Genomic DNA, 25674 nt, shown 5'->3' on the forward strand with positions numbered 1-25674 from the left:
TCGCTGAAATTGCAGCTGTAGCGGTGTGGGCTGAGCGTAGGTGACTGCATGTGAGGCCATGCCACGGGCTAGGTGCTTCCTAGACACCCCGAAGCTGGGCTGCTCTGGTGTGAAAACGTGTACCGAACTGAGTAGGTGCCCTTGAAAAGATGACACTGGAAGAACAAGCAGACTTTTCTTTTAAAAAAAAAATTATTTAATTTATCTGAGACAGATGGGAGGGAAGGAGGGAGAGAGAGAGAATGGGCGTGCCAGGGCCTCTGGCCACTGCAAATAAACTCCACATGTACGCCCCACCTTGTGCATCTGGCTTACGTAGGTCCTGGGGAATAAAACGTGGGTGCTGAGCTGGAGAGATGGCTTAGCAGTTAAGGCATTTGCCTGCAAAGCCAAAGGACTTTGGTTCAATTCTCCAGGACCCACATAAGCCAGATGCACAAGGTGGCGTATGCATCTGGAGTTCGTTTGCAGTGGCTGGAGGGCCTGGCACACCCATTCTCTCTCTCTTTCTCTCTGTCTGCCTCTCTCTCTCACTGTCAAATAAATAAAAAAATAAATCAAATAAAATAAAATAAATGTGGGTGCTTAGGCTTTGCAGGCAAATGCCTTAGCAGTTAAGCCATCTCTCCAGCCTGACTTTTTTGTTTTTAATTATTGAAGACAAGGAAGAGGAAAGACATGGAAGATGATTGACATGCCCCAGGGGCTAAGGAAGGGTTCAGAATGTTCCCAGCATGAAGCAGGCATACTTCTGGCTGGGAGGTGAGAGAGAGGGAGACCAGGACACTCCAAAGACCTGAGGTCAGAGAGGACAGCTTGCTTAAATGTATGTGAGCTTTGGGGATCCAGGAAATCGTGGCTGTCATAGCCACCAAAGGGGATGGGGGGGGAATCTTAGTTATTAAAGGACATGCATGGCTTGGACGAGAAGCTAGAAAGTTCTATAGAACCAGGGCACTCCACACTTGTGGCTCCTTGCAAACCCTCCCTTGTAGCGCTGGGGCTCTCTCCCTTTCTCAGCGTCTCTGCTGTCTGCCTGCTTTTTCTCCGAGTCCTCCTTGTCCCCTTCTAGTCCGGGTAGGTTTGCTATTTCTTTTCTTTGCAAGACAAAGTCTCATGTAGCCCAGGTTGGCCTTGAACTCAGTACGTAGGCCAGGGTAACCTTGAGCTCCTAATCCTGCCGCCTGCGTTTCTCAGTGCTGCTCTCACACGTGTGTGCCGCCCCGCTTGGATCCAGTGCTCCTGGTAGTTTCAACCTTGGTTTCATGAATTTCAGGAAGTCAAAAGGTATGAAAAGTGTATGTGGGAAAACAAGTGAATGTTCTGGACTCCTTACAACAGGAGCACCCAACATTGCTCTGTGTTTTATTTTTTATTTTTTTATTTATGTATTTGAGAGCGACAGACACAGAGAGAAAGACAGATAGAGGGAGAGAGAGAGAATGGGCGCGCCAGGGCTTCCAGCCTCTGCAAACGAACTCCAGACGCGTGCGCCCCCTTGTGCATCTGGCTAACGTGGGACCTGGGGAACCGAGCCTCGAACCGGGGTCCTTAGGCTTCACAGGCAAGCGCTTAACCGCTAAGCCATCTCTCCAGCCCCATTGCTGTGTTTTTTATTGTTGTTACTCTTATTTTGTTTTATTGTCTTTTTAAAAACTTTAAAACTTTTTATTGATACCTTCCATACTTATAGACTTATACCATGATCATAATCCCCTCCCCCCGCCACCTTCCACTGAATCCCTTCTTTCCATCTGGTCTTCTATTTTGATGCCATCGTGTTTTTTTCTCTCCTGTTATGCAGGTGTTGTGTAGATGGCATCAGCCACTCTGAGGTCATGAGTACCAAGGTCACTTTGTACCTGGAAGACAGTATTATAAGCACTCCTCTCTTCCTTTTGGCTCTTACATTCTTTCTTTCCCCTCTTCCACAATAGTCCTTGAGCCTTGAAGGGTGTGATGGAGATGTCTCACTTAGTGCTGAACATTCACTGTTGCTTCTCAGCACTAAGGTGAGTTTTCATTTCTTTTTTTTTTTAAATTTATTTATTTGAGAGAGAGAGAGAGAGAAAGAGAGAGAGAGAGAATGGGTACACCAGGGCCTCCAGCTGCTGCAGACAAACTCCGGATGCATGTGCCCCCTTGTACATCTGGCATATGTGGGTCCTGGAGAATCAAACCATGGTTCTTCAACTTTGCAGGCAAGCGCCTTAACTGCTAAGCCATTGCTTCAGCCCCCTTTCTTTTTTAAAAACCTGTTTATTTGAGAGAGAGAGAGAAAGTCATGGGCAGGTCAGGGTTTCCTGCCACTGTAAATGAACTCCAGATGCAGGTGCCACTTAGTGCATCTGGTTTTATGTGGGTACTGGGGAATTGGGCTTTTTAGGCAAGCACGGTAACCACTGAGCAACCCCTCCAGCCCAAGTTTTATTTGTGTGAGAGCAGAGAAAGAGTGGCAGAAGGGGCTGGAGAGATGGCTTAGCGGTTAAGCGCTTGCCTGTGAAGCCTAAGGACCCTGGTTCGAGGCTTGATTCCCCAGGACCCACGTTAGCCAGATGCACAAGGGGGCGCACGCGTCTGGAGTTCGTTTGCTGTGGCTGGAGGCCCTGGCGTGCCCATTTTCTCTCTCTCTCTCTGCCTCTCTCTCTCTGCCACTCTCAAATAAATAATTAAAAATTAAAAAAAAGAGTGGCAGAGGCTGGATGTGTCAGGGCATCTTGCCACTGCAAATGAACTCTAGATGCATCACCACTTTGTACATCTGGCTTTACGTGGGTACTGAGGAATCAAACCCAGGCCATCTGGCTTTACAAGCAAGAATTTTAACTGCTGAGACATCTTCCAGTCCCTTTGGTGCGTTTTCAGTCATTCCAGTAGGCACCACCATCTGAAAAGAGAGGCTTCTCTGAGTGTGAAAATAGCATTAATATATGGCATAAATGGGCTGGAGAGATGGCTTAGTGGTTAAGCGCTTGCCTGTGAAGCCTAAGAACCCCGGTTCGAGGCTCGGTTCCCCAGGACCCACGTTAGCCAGATGCACAAGAGGGTGCATGCATCTGGAGTTCGTTTGTAGTGGCTGGAGGCCCTGGCGCGCCCATTCTCTCTCTCTCTCTTTATCTGCCTCTTTCTCTCTCTGTCTGTTACTCTCAAATAAATAAATAAAAATAAGCAAAAAAATTTTTTTAAAAGACTCTCTTTTTTAAAAAATATATGGCATAAACATAAGAATGTGGAGGGCAGTTTATGGTATAATATACCCATTTAGCTAGACAACAATAGTTTCACCCAGCCATAGAATTTTGATTAGGTTTTCAGTATCAAGCAGGAATTCCCTCCCATGGAGCGGGCCTCAAGTCTACTCAGAGAGCAGTTGGTTTCTCCCAAAACCAACATGCCACAAGTGTATCAGTTGGTACATTTGGTCTGGCTGGCCAGCTGCAAAGTTTGCAGGGCCCGCTGCTGGTTCAGGCTGTTGATGACTTTTCTTTCCTAACAGGCTGTATCACTCTCTCCAGCATCCTGACAGCTAGTCAACAGGGAGGAAGCTTGCAGCCCAAGCACGTGGAGGTTTTAGCAGTAGGCCTTACCATCTAATTCTGGTGGACAACCAAGAGCCTTGGCAATAGCCCGTGATGTTTTGGGGGCATCACGACCCTCCTGGCCAACTTTCTAGAAGGTCACCCACCCCTGGCACTAAAATTTTTTCTCATAACAATCTGTGGCTTCTGAGCACATTATTCACCGCTATAGGATTCTTTTGTTCAAACACTTAAAAAAACATATATATTATTAGCTCTTTTGTACTGTTTTGATGTCTGAAGAATTTTTCACTTAGAGAAAATGTTTCATGGCACAGAAATGTTTGAAAACTTCGGCTGTAGTTTAAGTCAGGCAGTGAGCCAGTTTGGATGAGGTCATTCCTACTAGTTGGACTGGGGAGGACCTTGTGCCCTTGACCTGTCCATAGAAGTGTGTGGGGACCATCTTTGTCAGGGACTCTTTCCCCTGGGAAACAAGCCGCAGGCAGGGACATGGGAATGGGTTCCGAGTCCAGCCTGGGCTTCAGGAAGGCTAGGAAGGTACTCTTATTTTTTGAAGGAAAGATGAGTTTATTTTGTGTTATACTCCAAAAGGATCACGGTAGCTCCTCCTCCTCCTCCTTTTTTTTTTTTTTTTTTTTTTTTTTTTTTTTTTGGTTTTCTGAGGTAGGGTCTCAGTCTAGCTCAGGCTGACCTGGAATTCACTATGTAGTCTCAGGGTGGCCCTGAACTCACAGTGATTCTCCTACCTCTGCCTCCCAAGTGCTGGGATTAAAGGCGTGGGCTACCATGCCCAGTTTACAATGGCTTTTTAAAATTATTGACAGCTTCCATAATTCTAGACAATAAACCATGACAATTCTCGCCCCCCACTTTCTCCTTCACAACTCTACTCTCCATCATATCCCCTCCCCTCTCCATCAGTCTCTCTTTTATTTTTTTAAACATTTATTTTATTTTACTTTATTTTATTTTATTTGAGAGAGAGAGGGAGAAAATGGGCACACCAGGGACATCAGCTGCTGCAGACGAACTCCAGATGCATGTGCCACCGTACTCATCTGGCTTACGTGGGTCCTGAGGAATTGAACCTGGGCCTTTGGCTTTGCAAGCAAGTGCCTTAACCACTAAGCCAACTGTCTATCCCTCTCTTTTATTTTGATATCATTGTCTTTTCCTCCTATTATGATGGTCTTGTGTAGGTAGGCACTCACTTTTAAATAGAAAGGGTCACTGGGCATGACAGGCCGGATGACCACTGCGTCCAGGCAGCAGACTGCATTTATAAGCATCGATGTGGGGGAGAGAGTTCTGCGTGGGATCAGAACTCCCGTACCAGTAGCTCTGAAGTCTCAATTTCTTGTCCACATTAGCAAAGAATTGAAAATGCACTGAGAGAAGGGTAAATCCTGAGGTTTATCTTAGGAAGAGTTAAGAGGGAAAGCAGAGTTAGAAAGTACCCAAGCCAAAGTCTGCCCCCAACCTCTAACCCCCCAAGCTAGGAAGGGGGAAAGGAAACAGGGAGAATCTCTCTCACATGAAGATGAGTGTGCCTCCAGGATAGAAGCCTCCGGGGAAGAGCAGGGAAGAAGGAGACAACGTACACACATGACTCAGGTCCAGTCGTCTGAGCCCGGCATCCAATTAGAATGAGCCTCATCACCAGGCTCGGGGATATAGGAAGGAAGTAGATTGCTTGGCAGGCCCAGGAGGAGCACTGATTTAGTAAGGCCCCCTTCCCAATGGGGGCTAAGTCCAGGAAATTGGGGAAGAAATAGGAAGCTGTTGCTTTTGCTGAGGAGGGATTAAGAGGTTGTTGCTTACAGCTGTGTTGGATGAAATGATCAGATGTGAGTTCTAGTCCCATCATGTTTCTCTGGGATAGTCCCTAACTAGCTAACTGCCTATTAGAGAAAGCTGTCTTGCTTCTATTCCACGTCAGTGTGACTCTGAGTATTAGTTTGGCATGAGAGACTCTTTTCCATGAGAGGCTCCACTCTGTAGACTTTTTTCCTTCTCAGCCAGACTTTGAAATACTGCTTACTCTCTCTTTAGAAGTCTTTGTTTACTAGGGTGTTAAAAGTGATGAACGGGCTGCGAAGATAGCTCAGCTCTTAAAGATGCTTGCTTGCAAAGCCTGCTGGCTTGGGCTCAATTTCCTAGAACCCACATACAGCCAGACGCAAAAATGGTCTATGCATCTGGAGCTCATTTGCAGTGGCAAGAGGCCCTAATGCACATATACTCACTCTTTCTCTCTCTGCTTGAAAATTATTAACTAAATATATATATATGTGTGTGTGTGCATATATATATATATATATATATATATATATATATATATATATATACACATATATATAGCCAAGCATGGTGGCACACGCCTTTAATCCCAGCACTCCGGAGGCAGAGTTAGGAGAATTGCCATGTGTGCGAGGCCACCCAGAGAATACAGAGTGAATTCCAGGTCAGCCTGGTCTAGAGTGAGACCCTACCTCAAAAAACTAAAATGAATAAATAAATAATAAAAAATAAAATTATATATATTGATTTTTCGAGGTAGGGTCTCACTGTAGCTCAGGCTGACCTGGAATTCACTCTGTAGTCTCAGGGTAGCATCGAACTCACTGTGATCCTCCTACCTCAGAGTGCTAGGATTAAAGGCGTGTGCCACCACGCCTGGCTATATATAGATTTACAGGGGTGAAAGCATTAAAGAAATATGTGTAGTTTAAGCCTTGAAAAACAAAAACAACAACAAAAAAGATAGTCAGATGTAGTGGTACATGCCCATAATTTCAGCACTCCAAAGGGTGAGGCAGGAAGATCAGAAGCTCAAGGCCAGCCTTGGACACCCCATCTCAGGATACAACTAAATAAAACACAAGGACTTTGATACATTGTACCCTTGTGGACCATTACTAAGTTACACGTTCAGAATGCCTGGCGTGCTGGCCACGTCCTGACCTCTGAGTTGAACCTGGTGTGATTTCTGTTGGAACCCGTAGACATCTTACTTGTTCCCAAATATGTCACCACATCGTTCGGTGTCCACCACATGAGGTCAAATAACCTGGTTCTGTGTTTATAGCGTGAAACTTCTTACCTATAGGGATAGGGTTTTTCTCCTGCGATTTGTAATTTTCAGTATTTACTTTAAGAATTCCATTTCTAAGTCGGGCGTGGGGGCGCACGCCTTTAATCTCCCAGTACTTGGGAGGCAGAGGTAGGAGGATCGCTGTGAGTTCAAGGCCACCCTGAGACTAGATAGTTAATTCTAGGTCAGCCTGAGTCAGAGTGAGACCCTACCTCGAAAAACCACTACCACACACACAAGAAAAAGAATTCTATTTCTGACCAAAAAAAGAGATGCACAGATACTGAAAATGAGTAACCCTTTGTATATCTAAAAATACTAAGGTCTATCTGGCCATTATTTTAGATCCCTTTTTTTTCTCCTTCCTCCCCACTCCCATTTAGTTTTTGAGATTCCAGGCAGGGTCTTGCCATATATCCCGAGCTTCCCCCGAATCACTACATTATTCCTGCCTCTCTCCTGTGTGAGGCACCCCGCCTGGCTATTCTGTGTGTGTTTTTTAATTTTATATTTATTTATTTTTCAGTGCTGGGGATTCAACCCAGGGCTTCTGGCATGCGGGGCACATGTTCTACAAAGCCCAGCCCAAAGAGCTTCCCCTTCCCTCCCATCCAGTTGTGAGAATTGAGCCCAGGACTTGGTACCTGGCACGCTCTTTACCACCTTGCTATACTCTCCACTGCTGTCTTCTTCTTTTTTTTTTTTTTAATTTTTTTTTGTTCATTTTATTTATTTATTTATTTGAGAGTGATAGAGAGAGAGAAAGAGACAGACAGAGAGAGATTGAGAACGGGCGCGCCAGGGCCTCCAGCCACTGCAAATAAACTCCAGATGCGTGCACCCCCTTGTGCATCTGGCTAATGTGGGTCCTGGGGAACCGAGCCTCGAACCGGGGTCCTTAGGCTTCACAGGCAAGTGCTTAACCGCTAAGCCATCTCTCCAGCCCTTTTTTTTTTTAATATTTTGTTTATTCTTATTTATTTGAGAGCGACAGACACAGAGAGAAAGAGAATGGACTCACCAGGGCTTCCAGCCACTGCAAATGAACTCCAGATCTGTTTGCCCCCTTGTGCATCTGGCTAACGTGGGTGCTGGGGAATGGAGCCTCGAACTGGGGTCCTTAGGCTTCACAGGCAAGTGCTTAACCACTAATCCATCTCTCCAGCCCTACTGCTGTCTTCTTAAGCATGGAACTATACCAGGCTAGTGTGGAAAGAAGGGGTGGTATGTCACGCTTCTCTCCACTGTGCAGGAAGAGAGTCAGTGGGCATCGAGAATGCTCAGGTTAGGGCTGGAGTGATGGCTTAGCAGTTAAGCGTTTGCCTGTGAGGCCTAAGGACCCCTGTTCGAGGCTCAATTCCCCAGGACCCACGTTAGCCAGATGCACAAGTGGGCACATGCATCTGGAGTTCGTTTGCAGTGGCTGGAGGCCCTGGCGTGCCCATATTCTCTCTCTCTCTGTCTCTGCCTCCTTGCCTCTCTGTCACTTTCAAATAAATAAATTAAAATTAAAATTAAAAAATTTTTTTTTAAAAAAAGAATGCTTAGGTTAGCTCCAAGACCAGGGTCAGGAAAGGATGTAACGGAAAGGTTCTCTCTTCTGTAGTACTTAAGGATAAATACTACCTAATAATTTTTATTTATTTATTTATTATTTTTTAAACTGTTTTATGAACAGCTTCCATGATTATAAACAGTACCCCATGGTAATGCCCTTTCTCTCCCCCTCCACTTTCCCTTTTGAAATTCCATTCTCCATCATCTCCCCTCCCCCTCTCAATCAGTCTCTCTTTTATTTTGATGGCATGATCTTTTTCTCCTATTATGGTGGTCTTGTGTAGGTAGTGTCAGGCACTGTGAGGTCATGGATATCCAGGCCATTTTGTGTCTGGGGGAGCACATTGTAAGGAGTCCTACCCTTCCTTTGGCTCTTACATTCTTTCTGCCACCTCTTCCGCAATGGACCCTGAGCCTTGGAAGGTGTGATAGAGATATTGCAGTGCTGAGCACTCCTGTCACTTCTTTCCAGCACCATGATGCCTTCTGAGTCATCCCAAGGTCACTGCCATCTGAAAAGAGAAGGTTCTCTACCAAAAGTGAGAGTAGCATTAATATATACTACCTAATAGTTTTTAAATTTGGATTACAGGCGCTTCAACTACTCTCTTGGCTCATAACATATTCCTCCTCCACCAAATTGTGTAGCAGTTTGTTCCACATTTAAATTTCTAAATAAATTGGTCTTCATTATTTTTGGATTCCTGACAGACATCCTGTCTAAGAATTAATGTTTTGCATGCTGTCACCCTGAGCATGTTAAACAAATTACTCAGTGTTATTGTCACTGAATTAATTAGAAGTGTGAAGACTTCAGCATACTTGTGTGAACTAGTTGGTTTTTTTTTTTTTTAAATTAGGGCTCATTTATATTTCATTAATAATCGTCACTGTGCAGATATCACTTGTGGTTTTTAGAATTACCTGATTTGGAGGGTTGTGATCAGGATCAGTGCCAACAAAGCAGTTATCACTGTGCCTAGCGCATGATAGGGCCCTATTAGCGCTGTTATTTTGCTGCTGAGAACTCTGGAGCTTATAAGATCAGTTCTTATAAAATTACTGGTGGTCCAGGTCTTTGTATTTGTCATCCAGTTTTCTTGACTGACCTCAGAATGGACACTTTGGGGGGGGGGGGAAGAAACATGTGACCTGAGATAAGAACAGAGGTCTGTGTGGAATGGAACCCCGAGAGGTATTAGTGGGACAGAACATCTTGAGCCAAGAAACATGGCTCCTTATGAGCATTGTCTCATGGTGCAGACCTTACTTTTCACTGTGGTGTGGCAAAGTACTTGACAAAAACAGCTTATGCAAGGAAGGGTTTGTTTTGCCTCACAGTGTGAGGGTCCACACCATCATACCAGGGAAGGCATGTTGGCCGAAGCATGAGGTAGCTGGAAACATTGCATCTGTGGTCAGGAGACAGCCCAAGACCAACGGCATGGTGCCACCCATATTTAGGGTGGGTCTGCTCCTCTCAGTTAATCCAGTCTAGAAATATCCTCACAGATATGTGCAGAGGTTTGCTTTCTTGGTAATTCTAGATTCTGTCAAGTTGGCAACCAATATTAGCCATCACACATGCTTTCCTTACCAAGAAGAACTGAACCTCATGGGCTTATTGTGAAATATTAATGCAGCCTCTTTTTTTTCTCTTTCCTTTTTTAATTTAATTTTAAAAAATTTTATTTATCAGAGAGAGAGAGAGAGAGAGAAAGGTAGGGATAAAGAGGGAGAATGGGCACACCAGGGTGTGCGGCCACTGCAAACAAACTCCAGACACATGTGCCACCATGTGCACCTGGCTTACATGTATTCTGGGGAATCAAATGTGGGTCCTTAGGTTTCATACGCAAGCACTTTAACCACTAACCGTCTCTCTAGCCCCTCTTTTTCCTTTCTTGAAAATAGACTAAACCTTCCTTGGGACTATTTGAGGGTGGTTATTTAAGTTGGATATTTTGATTTAATCTGTATTCAGCAAATTTTAGGAAAGAATTTCTCAATTAAAAAAAATTTAGCTGGGTATGATGGCCCACACCTATAATCTCAGCAATTGGGAGCAACAGAGACAGGAGAAGTGTTATGATTAATTTTTTTTTTTAAATTTAGAGAGGGAGAGAGAGAGAGAGAGAGAGAGAGAGAGAGAGAGAGAGAGAGAGAGAATTGGTGAGCCAGGGCCTCCGCCACTGCAATAAAACTCTAGGCGCTTCCACCACCTAGTGGGCATATGTGACTTTGCGCTTGCCTCACCTTTGTGCATCTGGCTAACGTGGGATCTGGAGAATTGAACATGAGTCCTCAAACATAAGTCCTCAGGACTCTCAGGCAGGTGCCTTAACTGCTAAGCCATCTCTCCAGCCCCATGATTCTGAGGCCACTCTGGGCTACATAGTGGATTCTAGTGAGTTCTAAGCCAGGTTGGACTACAAAGTGAGATCATATATCTCCTGTCTCTTGAGTCTTTATATTCATTAAGTTCTATCCACTTTAGTTTCTTTCTTTTTCCATTAGAATTTTAGGTTTCAGGTATGTAATTTGTTCTTGTGGTGTGTAATTTGATATGGGTATTATCTAATATTACTTTTATCATTTTATTTATTTAATATTATTATTTTTTGGTATTTCTAGGTGGGTTCTCACTCTAGCTCAGGCTGACCTGGAATTCACTGTGTAGTCTCAGGGTGGCCTCAAACTCAAACTGGCAATCCTCCTGCCTCTGCATCCCTAGTGCTGGGATTAAAGGCGTCCACCACCATGCCTGGCTCATTTTATTTTTGAATTCTCATTTTATTGAATTCATCTTCTTTTTAAGTTGTTGGGTTGGTTTTGTTTTTTGGGGTTTTTTTGAAGTGTTGTCTCACCACTCTAGCTCAGGCTGACCTGGGATTCTATAGTCCCAGACTGGCCTCAAACTCACAGTGGTCCTTTGACCTCTGTAGTGGGATTAATCCCCAAGTGGTGGGATTAAAGGTTTGTGCCACCACACCTGGCTGTTTTTTTTTTTTTTTAACAGTTCAGAATATGTTAAGGCATTTTTGTTTCTTTCCAACTGACTTCTTTTTGTCGGTGGAATACACTTTTCTTCCTTTTATTTTCTGTTTTGCATGTGTTTAATTTTGCTTTAGAATTTTCATAGTTTTCCCCCTCATAATGATGTGCTACGCAGATGGCTCTGAACATATTTCCTCTTTGTTCTTTAAGACAAGTTTGTCACTATGTTGCCCAGGGGCCCAGGATGGCCTGGAACTTGAAATATCTTACCTCAGCCAGGCATGGTGGCGCACGCCTTTAATCCCAGCACTCGGGAGGCAGAGGCAGAGGCAGGAGGACCACCTTGAGTTCAGGCCACCCTGAGACTGCATAGTGAATTCCAGCTCAGCCTGGGCTACAGTGAGACCCTTCCTTGAGAAGCCTTTGGAGTGCTGGCATTACTGATGTGCCCTACCTTGCTTGGTTCTTTCCATATTTTATTCTCTGCTCTGATTTAAGGCAAGTGAGCATGTCATTTTCTCCTCTGTGCTAAATTTGGTAGCTCCCCCCTCCCCCACTTTTCCATTGCTTAAGGGTAATGGGAAGAAGAATGCTGAGTTCTCTAATTTTGCACAACTTCCCATCCTAGGTTCCCTTTATTAGTCAGAGGTGGCACTTGCCGGTAGGAAAGGAGATTTTTGGTTCTTCAGCCTGTGACTGTGTCTGTCAGGAAAATGTCTGATTCTTCATTTCCCTTATCGTGCCGGTCTTTCTAACATTCCTGCCACCCCTGATCAGAAGACAGAAAACCCAAGAATTTTATTCCTGTTTTCTCCTAATTCCCAGATGAACTAATGGGATCCTGAATGTGTCTGTCATCCACTGAGCAGCCAGGCTTCTGGGCAGTGGGAGCCTGCTCCGCTCACCTGTCACGAAACTTCTTCTGTTTGCTTCCTTGGCTGCTGCTGGTACCGGTAGACTCTGATGGTTTGCTGGGCACCTGGGGTGGGTTTCCAGGTTCTTGCGTCCTGGAACAAGGAATTGGACAGAGACATACAGATGCTAGCAGAAGTAAGGACCAGAAAGCCGGGCGTGGTGGCGCACGCCTTTAATCCCAGCACTCGGGAGGCAGAGGTAGGAGGATCGCCATGAGTTCAAGGCCACCCTGAGACTCCATAGTGAATTCCAGGTCAGCCTGGGCCAGAGTGAGACCCTACTTCAAAAAACAAACAAACAAAAAAAGAAGTAAGGACCATACATTTTCTTGCATTATTTGTTTATTTGTTTGAGACAAAAGGAGCAAGGGCACTCCCGGGCGTTTCACTGCCGCAAATGAACTCCACACACACGAGCTGCTTTGTGCATCCGGCTTTACATGAGTCCTGGGGAATCGAACCCAGGCTGGCAGGCTTTTTGAGCAAGTACCCTTAACTGCTGAGCCTGAGAATGTATTTTAAAAAGATAACACGTCCAGGGCTGGAGAGATGGCTTAGCGGTTAAGCGCTTGCCTGTGAAGCCTAAGGACCCCGGTTCGAGGCTCGGTTCCCCAGGTCCCACGTTAGCCAGATGCACAAGGGGGCGCACGCGTCTGGAGTTCGTTTGCAGAGGCTGGAAGCCCTGGCGCGCCCATTCTCTCTCTCTCCCTCTATCTGTCTTTCTCTCTGTGTCTGTCGCTCTCAAATAAATAAATTAAAAATTAAAAAAAAAAGAAAAAAGAAAAAGATAACACGTCCAAAGGAGGAGGCGGGCTAGGGCCAGGAGGAAGTTTAGATGTGCAAATGGTCGCAGTGCAGTGCAGCGGGGGCCGGGTTCAGGCTTTACCACACAGGGTGGGCCCTTTGGGGTCATTTGAGTAACGTGGGCTCTCTCAGGGAGTTACATGTCATCGTGCCCGCAGCCTCACGTCCCACATGCCTCGGGACCGTCTTAAATGTGCACCCCTGGCTGTGTGACGTAGTGTTAGGATGAGACGTTGGTCACTTTCAGACATTCTGGAGTACAGCTGCTCTCGTGCTGCTGATGGCTCCGTCAGAGGGACACAGGGCAGAGGAGAAGGTGGGCGTTCCTGCCATCCTCTCTGCCAGCTGCTGTAGCTCATGTGGCAATTTGGTACCTTTTGTGTAAACTCTACCGGACCTCACTCTCTGTGCTTCTGCCTCATTACTTAAAAAAGTTTTATTTTTATTTATTTATTTGAGAGCAACAGACAGAGAAAGAGGCAGATGGAGACAGAGAGAGAGAGAGAGAGAATGGGTGCACCAGGGCCTCCAGCCACTGCAAACAATCTCCAGACATGTGGGCCCTTTGTGCATCTGGCTAATATGGGTCCTGGGGAATTTAGCCTCGAACTGGGGTCCTTAGGCTTCACAGGCAAGCACTTAACCACAAAGCCATCTCTCCGGTCTCCCCCTCACACACACACACAAAGTTTTTGGAGTTTTCTAGGTATAGTGATGTTGCCTGTAATCCCAGCACTCAGGGAGGCCAAAGGCAGATAGACCCTGACTTTGAGGCTAGTCTGGGTTACACATTGAGACCCTGTCTGTGCAGAAAAGCAACATCCACTGTATTAGTTACTTTTCTCATTAAATTTCAAAAGCGCTTTAAGGGAGGAAGGGTTTGGTCGAAGGTCTGAGGGGATATAGTCCATCCTAGTAGGGAAGACACAGTGGCCAGACCATGAAACAACTGGTAACTTTGGGGTCTCAGCCCATGGAATGGTGCTGCCCACAGTTTAAGGGGCTGGGGGTCTTCCTGAATTCATCTAAACCTGAAACTCTCACATACATGCTCAGAGAATGCATTGTCTCTTAGATTCGAATCAAGCTGACAATCTAGATACACTCCTGTCTTTCTCTCTCTCTCACATAGACAAGCATAGAGGTAGTTTCTACCTCTTCCCTTGTCTAGCTGTTTCGTGCCAAATCCATTTTTAATCACTGGTTCAATATCAAGACATGTGAACTTTGTGTTTTACAGATTTACAATCTCCACATTTTACGTCTTCTGCCTGGCCTTGTGTAAGGAATCTATGATGTGGCCAAGAAATGTTCTGGATGAATTAGATAAACATGATGAGTCAGGTACTCCCAACAAAAGTGTGCCACCAGACTTCCCTGGGACAAGAAGCTCTAAGACCCAAATTGTCCTCCACCATCAGCGTAAACCCTTCTCTTTTTACCACAAAATATTAATCCTACTATGCTAACTTTCATATTTAATAAAACATATCCCTCATAGGATTGCCTGAAGAAATGCAGAGTGCTTGTTAAAAATTGAATGGCAGCGCAAATACAATTTTTTAGTAGGTTCTACATGGTATTTGAGACATTAATAATTATCTGTTGCTTCTCTGAAATAACAAATTTAATGGAGTTTCTTTTGTTGTTGTTGATTATTTAATTAGTTATTTTTTCAGTTTGGAAAGCCTACTCTATTCTACCATATCTGAAGCCGGCCATGGTGGTGCACGCCTTTAATCCCAGCATTTGGAAGGCAGAGGTAGGAGGATCGCTGTGAGTTCAAGGCCACCCTGAGACTACATAGTGAATTCCAGGTCAGCCTGAGCTAGAGTGAGACCCTACCTCGAAAAAACAACAACAAACAAACAAACATAATCAAAGCATTCTGTAGGCCTGTGGTTCTATAGACTTAGTGATGTTTTCTTCCTATCACTGCCATCCTCCTTTCTCTTGCTGGTGGATTCATTGATATGTCCTTTTCTTAGTCCTAGAATAGGTATTAACTTTGGTCTTAGGTAATAATTTATAAAAGGTAGGACATTGCATAGTAACTCTCAATAATATTTACCCATGATTACTTATCACGGAGCGATAAAGCACACAGAGCCATCTTTTGAGTGGCCAAAATAGATGTCATAAATTCTATGCTCCAAATGCTCATTTCTTTATTCATCAGCGCTCATGCCAGGCTTCTGAGAACCTTTGAGATCTTCATTAGTGTTTTTATAGCAGCTAGCTTAGCAGGTCATGGCAGAACAGAGGGAGTGAAAGAAGGAAACTGTTTTGAGTCTAGGAACAAGGACAAGTGTATACCACAGTAAGACAGTCCCAGGCCACTGTGAGCCCTTGTCTCAAAAGCCCAGATAAGGGCTGGAGAGATAGCTTAGCGGTTAAGCACTTGCCTGTGAAGCCTAAGGATCCTGGTTCGAGATTCAATTCGCCAGGACTTACATTAACCAGATGCACAAGGGGGCGCACGTGTCTGGAGTTTGTTTGCAGTTGCTGAAGGCCCTGGCGTGCCCATTCTCTCTCTCTTTCTCTCTGTTTCTTTTTCTTTGCCTCTTTCTCTCTCAGTCTGTTGCTCTCAAATAAATAAATAAAAATAAATAACAACAACAACAAAAAGCCCAGATAAAATAACAGCAAGAGCACAAAGGGAGGAGGCCGGAGACTGGGGAAACAAGTGCTTGCTTGCTCCAGGACGCTTGGACCATGGAGCGAAGGACAGGGAGCTGTGGCTACTAGTGTGTTCTCTGAAGGCTCACGGGGACAGCGGTCAGTGCCATGGAGCCACCGAGTCATCCAGCAGGAGAGGCTTTTAGTATGATTTCAATATTGGCAACAAACACCTAATTAGCCTCACATAAGCATAAGGGAATGCATTGGTTCATATGTCTAAATCACGATTGGTTGGTTTCATGAAGTGTTGATTTCAGGTGCTCCAGCAGGGTTGTTTGAAATATTTCTGTTTCCAGTGTTGTTCTTGTTGCTTTGTTTTTTAGAGATGGGCGGGGTGGGGCTGGGATCTCCCTAGGTAGTCAAGGCTAACCTCAAACTTGTAATCCTCCTGTTTCTAATGTCTAGATTGTTGAGATTACAGACTGTTGCCATGCCTGGCAACGCGTTTCTCTTGATCTCTTGGATTTCTTCTCATATAAGTTGTCGTCATTGTTACGCAAAGAGTGGCCAATAATTGAAATTCCAGCTGGATCCATACATGCATGCATACATACATACATCTATATCTATCTATCTATCTATCTATCCACATACATATGCATATGTTTTTTTCCCTTGTTTTATGTTTTTTTTTATTATTTTTAATGTTTTATTTATTTATTTATTTGAGAGCGACAGACACAGAAAGAAAGACAGATAGAGGGAGAGAGAGAGAATGGGCGCACCAGGGCTTCCAGCCTCTGCAAACGAACTCCAGACGCGTGCGCCCCCTTGTGCATCTGGCTAACGTGGGACCTGGGGAACCGAGCCTCGAACCGGGGTCCTTAGGCTTCACAGGCAAGCGCTTAACTGCTAAGCCATCTCTCCAGCCCTTATGGTTTGTTTTTTTGAAATAGGGTCTCACTCTAGCTCAGGTTGACCTGGAATTCATTATGTAGTCTTAGGATGGACTCAAACTCATGATGATCCTCCTACTTTCTGCCTCCCAAGTGCTGGAAGTTAAAGGCATGAGCCACCATCCCTGCCTTCATACGTATGCTTTTTAAAGTTTTTTAAATTTATTTTATTTGAGAGAGAGAGAGAGGGAGATAGAGAGAGATAGAGAATGGGTACACCAGGGTCTCTAGCCACTGCAAACAAACTCCAGATGCATGCACCACCTTGTGCATCTGGCTTACGTGGGTACTCAGGAACTGAACCGCCTTAACCACTGGGCCATCTCTCCAGCCCATATATATGTCTTTTGTTTGTTTTTTGAGAGAGATCTTGCTATGTAACTCAGGCTGGCCACAGACTTCCAGCAACATTCTTGCCCTACCCTCCCTAGTGCTGGGGTAACATGTATACGTCCAGTGCATGATGTAATAGGAACTCGGCAGCAATGTTTTTGTATTTTTTCTTTCTATGCAGTTTCCAACTCTTGGATCTCTCCTTCCTTTCCACCTCCAGTGCCCAGTTCCTTTCTGAGTTTGAGTCCTCCAGTCCTTTATGCCCAGACAACTCCAGAAGCCTCTAGCCTTTAGCCTTCAGCGGCTGTGTTTGCTAGGGCTACCCTAGCAAACTGTGATGAACTATATGGATTCGGCAACAGAGCTGTTATTTCTCACAGTTCTGGGGGCTTGAAATCCATAGTTAAGGTGTTACAGTATCACCCTTCTCTGAGGTCTCCTTGGTGTGTGGAGGGTGGTGAGCTCCCTGTGTTCTAGTTTGTTGTAAAGGATACCAGCCAGAGAGGATCAGGGCCTACCCTCAAGATTTTTGTGGTTGTGCTTGTGATCGTGCAAGGGATTGAACCCAGACCCTTCCTTTCATGTGCTAGTAAGCGTTCCACCATGGAGCTTTATGTCTAGCCTTGAAGCCCCTCTTCAGAGACCCTCTCCCTTAACGTAGTTACATTCTGAGGTACCGGGAGTTAGAGATTCAATTGAGAAGGCAGTTATGAATTGGGGGAGAATACAGTTTGGCCCTTAGTGATAGAATCGCATTGAACTTCTGTGATGGTTTGAATTAGATGTCCCCAACAAATTCAAGTGTTCTGATCCCCGGCTGATGGCAGTTTGGGAGGTGGAGCCTTGCCAGAGGAGGTGTGTTGCTGGGGGTGGACTTTGATGGTTTATTTAGCCCTAGCTTGCCAGTGCTGGTTTGGTTCACTCTCTTGCTGTTGTTGTCTGCCTACTGTGGCATTGGTGATGTCACCCCTCTGCTCATGCCATCCTTTCCCTTGCCATTGTGGAGCTTCCCCTTGACACTGTAAGCCAAAATAAAAACTTTCCTTCCGCTAGTAGCTTTTGATTGGGTGATTTTTTTTTTTCCCCTCACTGGCAATGAGAAGCTAACTATAGAAAAAATATGTACCAGGAGTGGGGTCGGTGCTGCTAGAAACCCAATTGTGTGGATTTTGAGTGCCAAAGGCAGCGTTTACTTGATTGTTCTGGTCAGAGACTTGAGAGACCCGAACGCAGTAAGAACCGTGGGCTCTGAGTGTTGGCTTATGAGGGGAAGAAAAAGCTTTGTCTCTACTGGGCTGGAAGAAGTTTGTGTGAGAGGCTTGCTGCATTTTGTTGGGTCTGAAGAATTTGTGCAGGGTTGCCTTGCACAGAAATGGACTGTTGTGAGTCGATGGATATGGTGCATAAAGAAATGACTGTTTAAGACTGGAGATAGCAGCATCTGTCCAGCTGCACTTGTTTGAGAGATGACCGCCACTGAGACTGGGTCAGCTGATGTGCACTGTAGCAGCAGAAAGAATGTCGACGCTCCAGCCGGGCGTGGTGGCGCACACCTTTAATCCCAGCACTCCACCTGGGAGGCAGAGGTAGGAGGGTCGCCGTGAGTTCAAGGCCACCCTGACACTAGAGTGAATTTCATGGCAGCCTGGGCTAGAGTGAGACCCTACCTCAAAACAAACAAACAAAAATAAAGAACGCTGACCTGTTTTCTTTTGAAAGTACGAAGCCTAAATGGTGGAGTGTCTTGCTCTTCAAGTCAGCTTTATTGCACCCTGGATGGACAAATTTGGTAGTTTACCTGGTACTAGATGACTATAGCCTATGCAGGAAAGAGGTGGTCATTGGATTTGTAATTTGGTTTATTTTGGGGAAATGTGGGGCAGGATTGTTTTATTCCCTGCCTGGAGACCTGACGGATTTGTGGCATGTATGAATCGCAGTTTGCAGTGTAGACTTGAGGATGTTTTGGACATAACAGGACCGTGGTGTGGCTGCCAACGAGCGCCACCCTCTTGGCATGGAGTTTTCCCTGAGTTGTGAGCAGCCCAGCTGGAGAGACAGAATTAAAATGGCTGAGACTTTTTTCACTGGTTCCAAATATTTGACTTGGAGCTACAGGATTTGATGTTTACCCTGTTTATTTTGGATCTTGTGTTGGTTCAGTCTTTCCTTGCTGTGCCCAAAGCCATCTTTTGCAGTGTATGCAGTGTGAGTGTTTACTGTGTGCTAGTGAATTATTTTAGTTTTACAGGTGTGGTGGTTTGGATGACGCGTCTCCCCGTAAACTCATGTGTTTTGAATGCTAGCTCCCTAGCTGGTGGCAGTTTGGGAATCAGAGCCTTGCTTGGGGAGGTGTGTTGTTGGTGACAGATTTACTGGTATTAGTTACAGCTAGCTTCCACTTGACAGCATTTGGCACACTCTCCTGCGACTGTTGTCTACCTCATGATGGCCAGGATGCGCTGTGGATGTGACGTCCAGCCTCTGCTCATGCTGTCCTTTCCTCTGCCACCGTGGAGCTTCCCCTAGAGTCTATAAGCCCAAATCAACTCTTGTCTCCCACAAGCTGCTTTTGGTCAGGTGCTTTGTGCCAGCAATGAGAAGGTTAACTGCCACAACAGGCTAGCAGCTAAGAGACCTTGGACTATGGGGATGTTTCAACAGTGTGGGGATTGATAAAAACTCGGGAGATTGTTTTAAAACATCCAAGCCTTAGAGTTCTCAGTCCAGCGTAATCCTAACTGTGCATCCCTTGGGATGTCAAAACCCATCCAGAGCCAGGAATGGTGGCACATGCCTATAGTCCTAGCCCTTGGAAGGTAAAAACTGGGGGATAGGAGGTTAAAGTCACCCTTGGCTACCTAGTGAGTTTATGTTTATGGCCAGCCTGAGCTATGTAAGATCCTGTAACCAAAATCAAAAACCCAGGCAAGGCTATGATATCTCGCTCCCCTCCCCACTCTCTTTCTCGCTCTTGTGAATGCTTAGGCCTGCTCCCAGGCTTCGGTTCCTGTAGGAAATGAAGAGAGAAGGACATTATCCGTGATGTGTTGGCCGCATGCTGGGTTGCTGGCGCTTAGCATGCATTACGTCCCTGAACTTCAGCCTTGCCAAGGATAGGAATCTATACCAAATCTTTATAATTGCCTTTCCTTTACAGATTAACAACAGTTACTTGAGCAGGTTGAATAGTTACTTCTGTAGCATTTCCACTTCCCCCCAAATATTCAGAGAATGAACAGCCACAAAGAAGTCAAGCAGGTGAATGAGAGAGATGCTGACTTCAGATTCTTTGTTTAAGAAATAAAGAGGGGGCTGGAGGGATGGCTTAACAGTTAAGGCATTTGCCTGCAAAGTCAAAGGACCCAGGTTTGATTCCCCAGGACCCATGTTAGCCAGATGCACAAGGGGGTGCACATGTCTGGATTTCGTTTGCAGTGGCTGGAGGCCCTGGCATGCCCATTCTCTCTCTCTCTTCATTTTTCTGTCAAATAAATAAATAAATAAAGAGGAAGCCAGACATGATGGCATACACCTTTCATCCCAGGCTAAGGTGGGAGGATCACCATGAATTCAAGACCAGCTTGGAGGTACAAAGTAAATTTCAGGTCAGCCTGAGCTGGAGTGGGACTCTGCCTCAAACAAGTAAAAATAAATAATGAAGACGGGGTTGGAGAGATGCCTTAGTGGTTAAGGAATTGCCTGCAAAGCCACAGGACCCAGGTTTGATTCCGCAGGACCCACATAAGCCAGATGCCCAAGGTGGCACATGCGTCTGGAGTTCGTTTGCAGCAGCTGAAGGCCCTGGCATGCCCATTCTCTCTCTATCTCTATCTGCCACTCTCTCTCTCAAATAAATAAAATGAATGAATAAATTAAAAAAAATGACAAGGACATGCAAAAATGATTTAATCAAGAAGACATAAATGGAAGGTAAATGACAGAAACTTTCCAGAACATGTGGGCTTAGAATTCCTACGGAAGGCTGGAGAGATGGCTTAGCGGTTAAGGCACTTGCCTGCCAAAGCCAGATGATCCTGGTTCGATTCTCCAGGACTCATGTAAGCCAGATGCACAAGGGGGCACATGCGTCTGGAGTTCATTTGCAGTGGCAGGATGCCCTGGCATACCCATTCTCTCCCCCTCTCTCTCTGCCTATTTCTCACTCTCAAATAAATAAAATATAATTTAAAAGAGAATTTCTATGAGAACATTCTCAGCTTTCTAAAGCAGGCAGGACAAACACAGCATGAACCACTCTTCTCCTCCCTAATTCCACTGGCCTGGAAATAAGTTGTATTTTTCTTGCCCAACAGCTTTGTCGATTTCTCCCCGACTTTTCATTTATCCCTTCCATACTAGAGGCAGCTAGATAAACTCTGAGGGGACAGCAACAGGGCTCAGATCTCATTTTCACCTCTTGGTAGCTGTGTGGTTTCAGACAAGTCACTTTATCTCTGAGACCCCAGTTGTCTCTGCTTAAAAAAAAATGAAAAGCTGCAAGATACCAGAATCTTGTAGATGTTGAATAAAAATGTTATTATACTAAATAAAAAAAAATGAGGGGCTAGAGAGATGGCTTAGCGGTTAAGCGCTTGCCTGAGAAGCCTAAGGACCCCGGTTCGAGGCTCGATTCCCCAGGACCCACGATAGCCAGATGCACAAGGGGGCGCACGCGTCTGGAGTTCGTTTGCAGTGGCTGGAAGCCCTGGCATTCCCATTCTCTCTCTCTTTCTCTCTCTGTCTGTCGCTCTCAAATAAATAAACAAAAAAAAATTTCTTTTAAAAATGAGGGTTGGACCAGTAATTTCTGGTGAGATTATTCTGAGCATGAATTGACTTAATCACTGTAAAGGGCTACTGTCAGTACCTGGTACCTAGTAAGCCTCTCATAGAAGTGAGCTATGGTGAACCTGATGTGTTACTGCATGTCTGTAATGCCAGTACTTGGAGGTAGATGCAGGAAAACCAAGAACTCAAGGCCTATGGCTGGATAGATGGGTCAGTGGTTAAACACATTTGCTGACAAAGCCTGCTGGCCCAGGTTCAATTTCCCAGTACCCCGTAGCCTGAGCTGTATGAGAACCTGTCTCAAGAAAGAGATTAGCTATATTCATTTGGAAAATGTCATACTGGTATATCATGCATTTTGGTCACATTCACTCACCGTTATCTTCTCTCCCCATCTCCTGCAGAGCCCCTTCATCTTGCCCCCTACTCCCCCTTTCACTTTCATGTCTTTTTGTGTGTGTGTGTGTGACCCAGTGAGTTTAACTTGGGTTGTTTACACAAGCATGGACATACGTGTGTGTGTTTGTGTGTGAGGGCGTGATTATTTAATAGAGCATGGGCAATTGGCTTGTGACTACACCAATGAAGAAAATGACTTCTCCTCCCCCAGCAACCATTAACTGCCAGGAGCTCCTCAGGAAGGCGTGGGACTTCATGAGCTCCTCTGTGGCAGTCCGGTTTGCATTGCTGGTAGAAATCAGCCAACCAAGAGCAGTTTGTGGGAAAAAGAGGTTTATTTTGGCTTTCAGGCTCGAGAGGAAGCTCCACAATGGCAGGGAAAACGATGGCATGAGCAGAGGGTGGATATCACCCCCTGGCCAACATAAGGTGGACAATAGCAACAGAAGAGTGTGCCAAACACTGGCATGGGGAAACCAGCTATAATAGCCATAAGCCCGCCCCCAACAACACACTGCCTCCAGAAGGCGTTAATTCCCAAAACTCCATCAGCTGGGAACCTAGCATTCAGAACACCTAAGTTTATGGGGGACACCTGAATCAAACCACCACATCCTCCAATATCTAGTGTCTGTATTTCCTGATGTATGGCTGCTGTCACGATGTGTTCCTAGCAGGCATACTTGAGTCTTGTGTCATATGAATGAATGAATGTAAATAGAGCCACCATGAGGGATTCACAGTGAAGAGAAGCTTCCTTATTTCAGGAGGTTTGTAAAAGTTTTGTTGGTTAGTTCAAGCAATAACCACTTGGTAGAGAAAGAGGAAATGGGGGAGACAGGGTAGATGGAGGAGAGATTTTCTCCCTTTCCTGGGTGGCCAGATAGTTGGAGATTGTCCAGGTTGTTTTTCTCTCACAGTTGCCTGCATCTCTTTAGGCCCTGGAATCACTTCCTAGACTAACCTTGGAGCTCTGACAGGATGGAAATACTGTCATGAAGATACATACATACATACATACATACATACATACATACATACATACATTCATTTGAGGTAGGGTTTCACTCTAGCCCAGGCTGACCTGGAATTCACTCTGTAGTCTCAGGGTGGCCTCGAACTCACGGCGAGCCTCCTACCTCTGCCTCACGAGTGCTGGGATTAACGGTGTGTGCCAGCACGCCCGGCTTTAGAAGTGTTTTAATAATCCGTGCTTGCATCAAAATTCTTCAAGTACTTGTTACTTTTTCTTCCTAGACTCAGGCTCCATGAAGAAAAAGTCATCAAGGATAGACGGCATCACCTCAAAACCTATCCGAACTGTTTTGTTGCTAAGGAACTGATTGACTGGCTGATTGAACACAAGGAGGCCTGTGACAGAGAGACGGCCATTAAACTCATGCAGAAATTGGCGGACCGGGGCATCGTTCATCATGGTGAGTGAGGTGACATGGCGAGCGTGGCTTGAGAGGAAAGGGAAGATGTTATCTTTGCATGATTGTACCCATTTAATAATAGAAAGTGGATCCAGGTGTAGTGGTATGTTCTTATGACTGGAGGAGGTAGTCCAAGTTATTTCCAGCTATGTAGTGAGTTCAGTGCCAGCCTGGGATACAAGAGTGAAGATAAAATTGAAAAATAACCATAAAAAGAAAGAAAAATCAGAAGACAATTGGACCCGGGAGGTGGCTCAGAGGATAAAGTGTTTGCCAGGCAAGCATGAGGGCCCCCAGCACCCACATAAAAGCCTGGCATGGCAGCGTGCACCTGCTGGCCCAGCGCTAGGGGGGTGGAGATGAGAATCCCCGGGGCGGGCTGGCTCGCTCGTCTATAGTCCAGCGAGTGATCTCTGGCTTCAGCGAGAAACTCCGTCTCATAAAACAAAGTGGAAAGAAATTGAAGAAGATACTAAGGTTGTTTACTGGCCTTCCCATCAATACACACACACACACACACACACACACTCATGCACTCCACATACACATGCAAAAAATAAAAAGGAGTAGTAAAAACATCTCACTTTAGAGCCAGAAGTGGTGGTCAGTACCTGTAATCTCAGCTCTCAGATAACCATGGAGGCAGAAGAATCAGGAGTTCCAGGTCGTCCTTAGTTACATAGTGATAGTTACATAGTGATTTTCTTTCCTTTTTTTTGGTTTTGCTAGGGTCTTATTCTGGTCCAGGCTGACCTGGAATTCACTATGTAGTCTCAGGGTGGCCTTGAACTCTCGGTGATCCTCCTACCTCTGCCTCCTGAGTGTTGGGATTAAAGGTGTGCACTACCACGCCCGGCTTACATAGTTATTAAAAAAATATTTAATTATGAGAGAGAGAGAGAGAGAGAGAGAGAGAGAGAGAGAGAGAGAGAGAGAATGGGCACTCCAGGGCCCTAGCCACTACAAACAAACAAACTCCAGATGTGTGCACCACCATGTGCATCTGGCTTACATGGGAATCTGGGTCCTTAGGCTTGGCAGGCAAGTGCCTTAACTGCTAAACCAGCAGCTCTGTAGCCCATATAGTGATTTTTTTTTTCTTTGTTTTGGTTTGCTGAGGTAGGGTCTTGCTCTAGCTCAGGCTGACCTAGAATTCATTGTTTAGTCTCAGGATGGCTTCCAACTCACTAAGATCATCCTACCTCTGCCTCTGTGCTGGGATCAAAGGCGTGTACTACCACGCCCTTTTTCCATGTAGTGATTGTTTTTTAAAACATTTTTAAAAATTTATTTATTTATTTGACAGAGAGAGAGAGAGAGAGAGAGAGAGAGAATGGGTGTGCCAGGGCCTCCAGCCCCTGCAAACGAACTTCAGATGCATGTGCCTCCTTGTGCATCTGGCTAACCTGGGTCCTGGGGAATTGACCCTGAGTCCTTTGGCTTTGCAGGCAAATGCCTTAACCGCTGAGCCATGCCTCCAGCCCCATGTAGTGATTTTTGAGGCCAGCATGGGCTATATGCAATCTTGTCTCAAAATGAAGACAAAAAGAAATTTACAAAAAAGCCACTTTACTTTAAATTGACATTTTTATACCTCTCCCAGTTGCAGTCCTGTCTCTCCACTATACCTTTCTGTATGTGCTTCTCTAAGCAATGCGTCACATTCTGTAAACATCTTGAGCCTCCGTATGATGTATATTTATGTGCAATTGGTCGGCATGCTGTGTGTGAGACTCACCCATGGCGAGAGGGTTCCTTTTTAAGTATTTGAGGTTACCGTACAGAGTAAGGGACTTAATGATATCTTCCCACGTGTGTGTCATTGTGCCGTGTCGTCACACCTCTTGTCTTCTCTCACTGCTACAGCTGATTCCTTTTCTTCCCTCTGTTTCCTTGTTGCTTGTATTCATTCCATTACCTCTCCCCTCTCTAACTTTGGTTTCCCATTTTCACTGCTAGATGTATTATTATGTCATGTGTAATTAATGATGCCGCTGCTCCGTTCATTCTTCTGTCGATGGACGTTTAGGTTGTCGACAAGTTCTTGCTGTGAATGTCAATGGCTCATTGCACATGAATCCTTAAAAGTCTCTTACGTGGCCTTGACTTTTGCACACACTGTTCTTTTGAGCTGAAAAGCCATTTCTCCACGTTTTGCCCGATTTCTACTCACTGTTCCTATTTACCCTTTCGAACGACATCCTCAGGGAAGCCTCCATCTTGCAAAGC

At 45.3% G+C, this 25674-nt stretch overlaps 1 protein-coding gene across 1 annotated transcript in view; it reads left to right on the top strand.

Moving 5' to 3' along the window:
• Positions 1-25674, top strand: part of Deptor (DEP domain containing MTOR interacting protein) — a 211347-nt gene that overhangs the window by 41688 nt on the left and 143985 nt on the right. Inside the window, exon 2 of the mRNA XM_004661367.2 lies at positions 23267-23445. Within this exon, the coding sequence (XP_004661424.2) occupies positions 23267-23445 (179 nt within the window). The remainder of the gene's footprint in view (positions 1-23266; positions 23446-25674) is intronic.

Source organism: Jaculus jaculus, chromosome 2, assembly GCF_020740685.1.
Source record: "Jaculus jaculus isolate mJacJac1 chromosome 2, mJacJac1.mat.Y.cur, whole genome shotgun sequence".
Lineage (NCBI taxonomy): Eukaryota > Metazoa > Chordata > Mammalia > Rodentia > Dipodidae > Jaculus > Jaculus jaculus.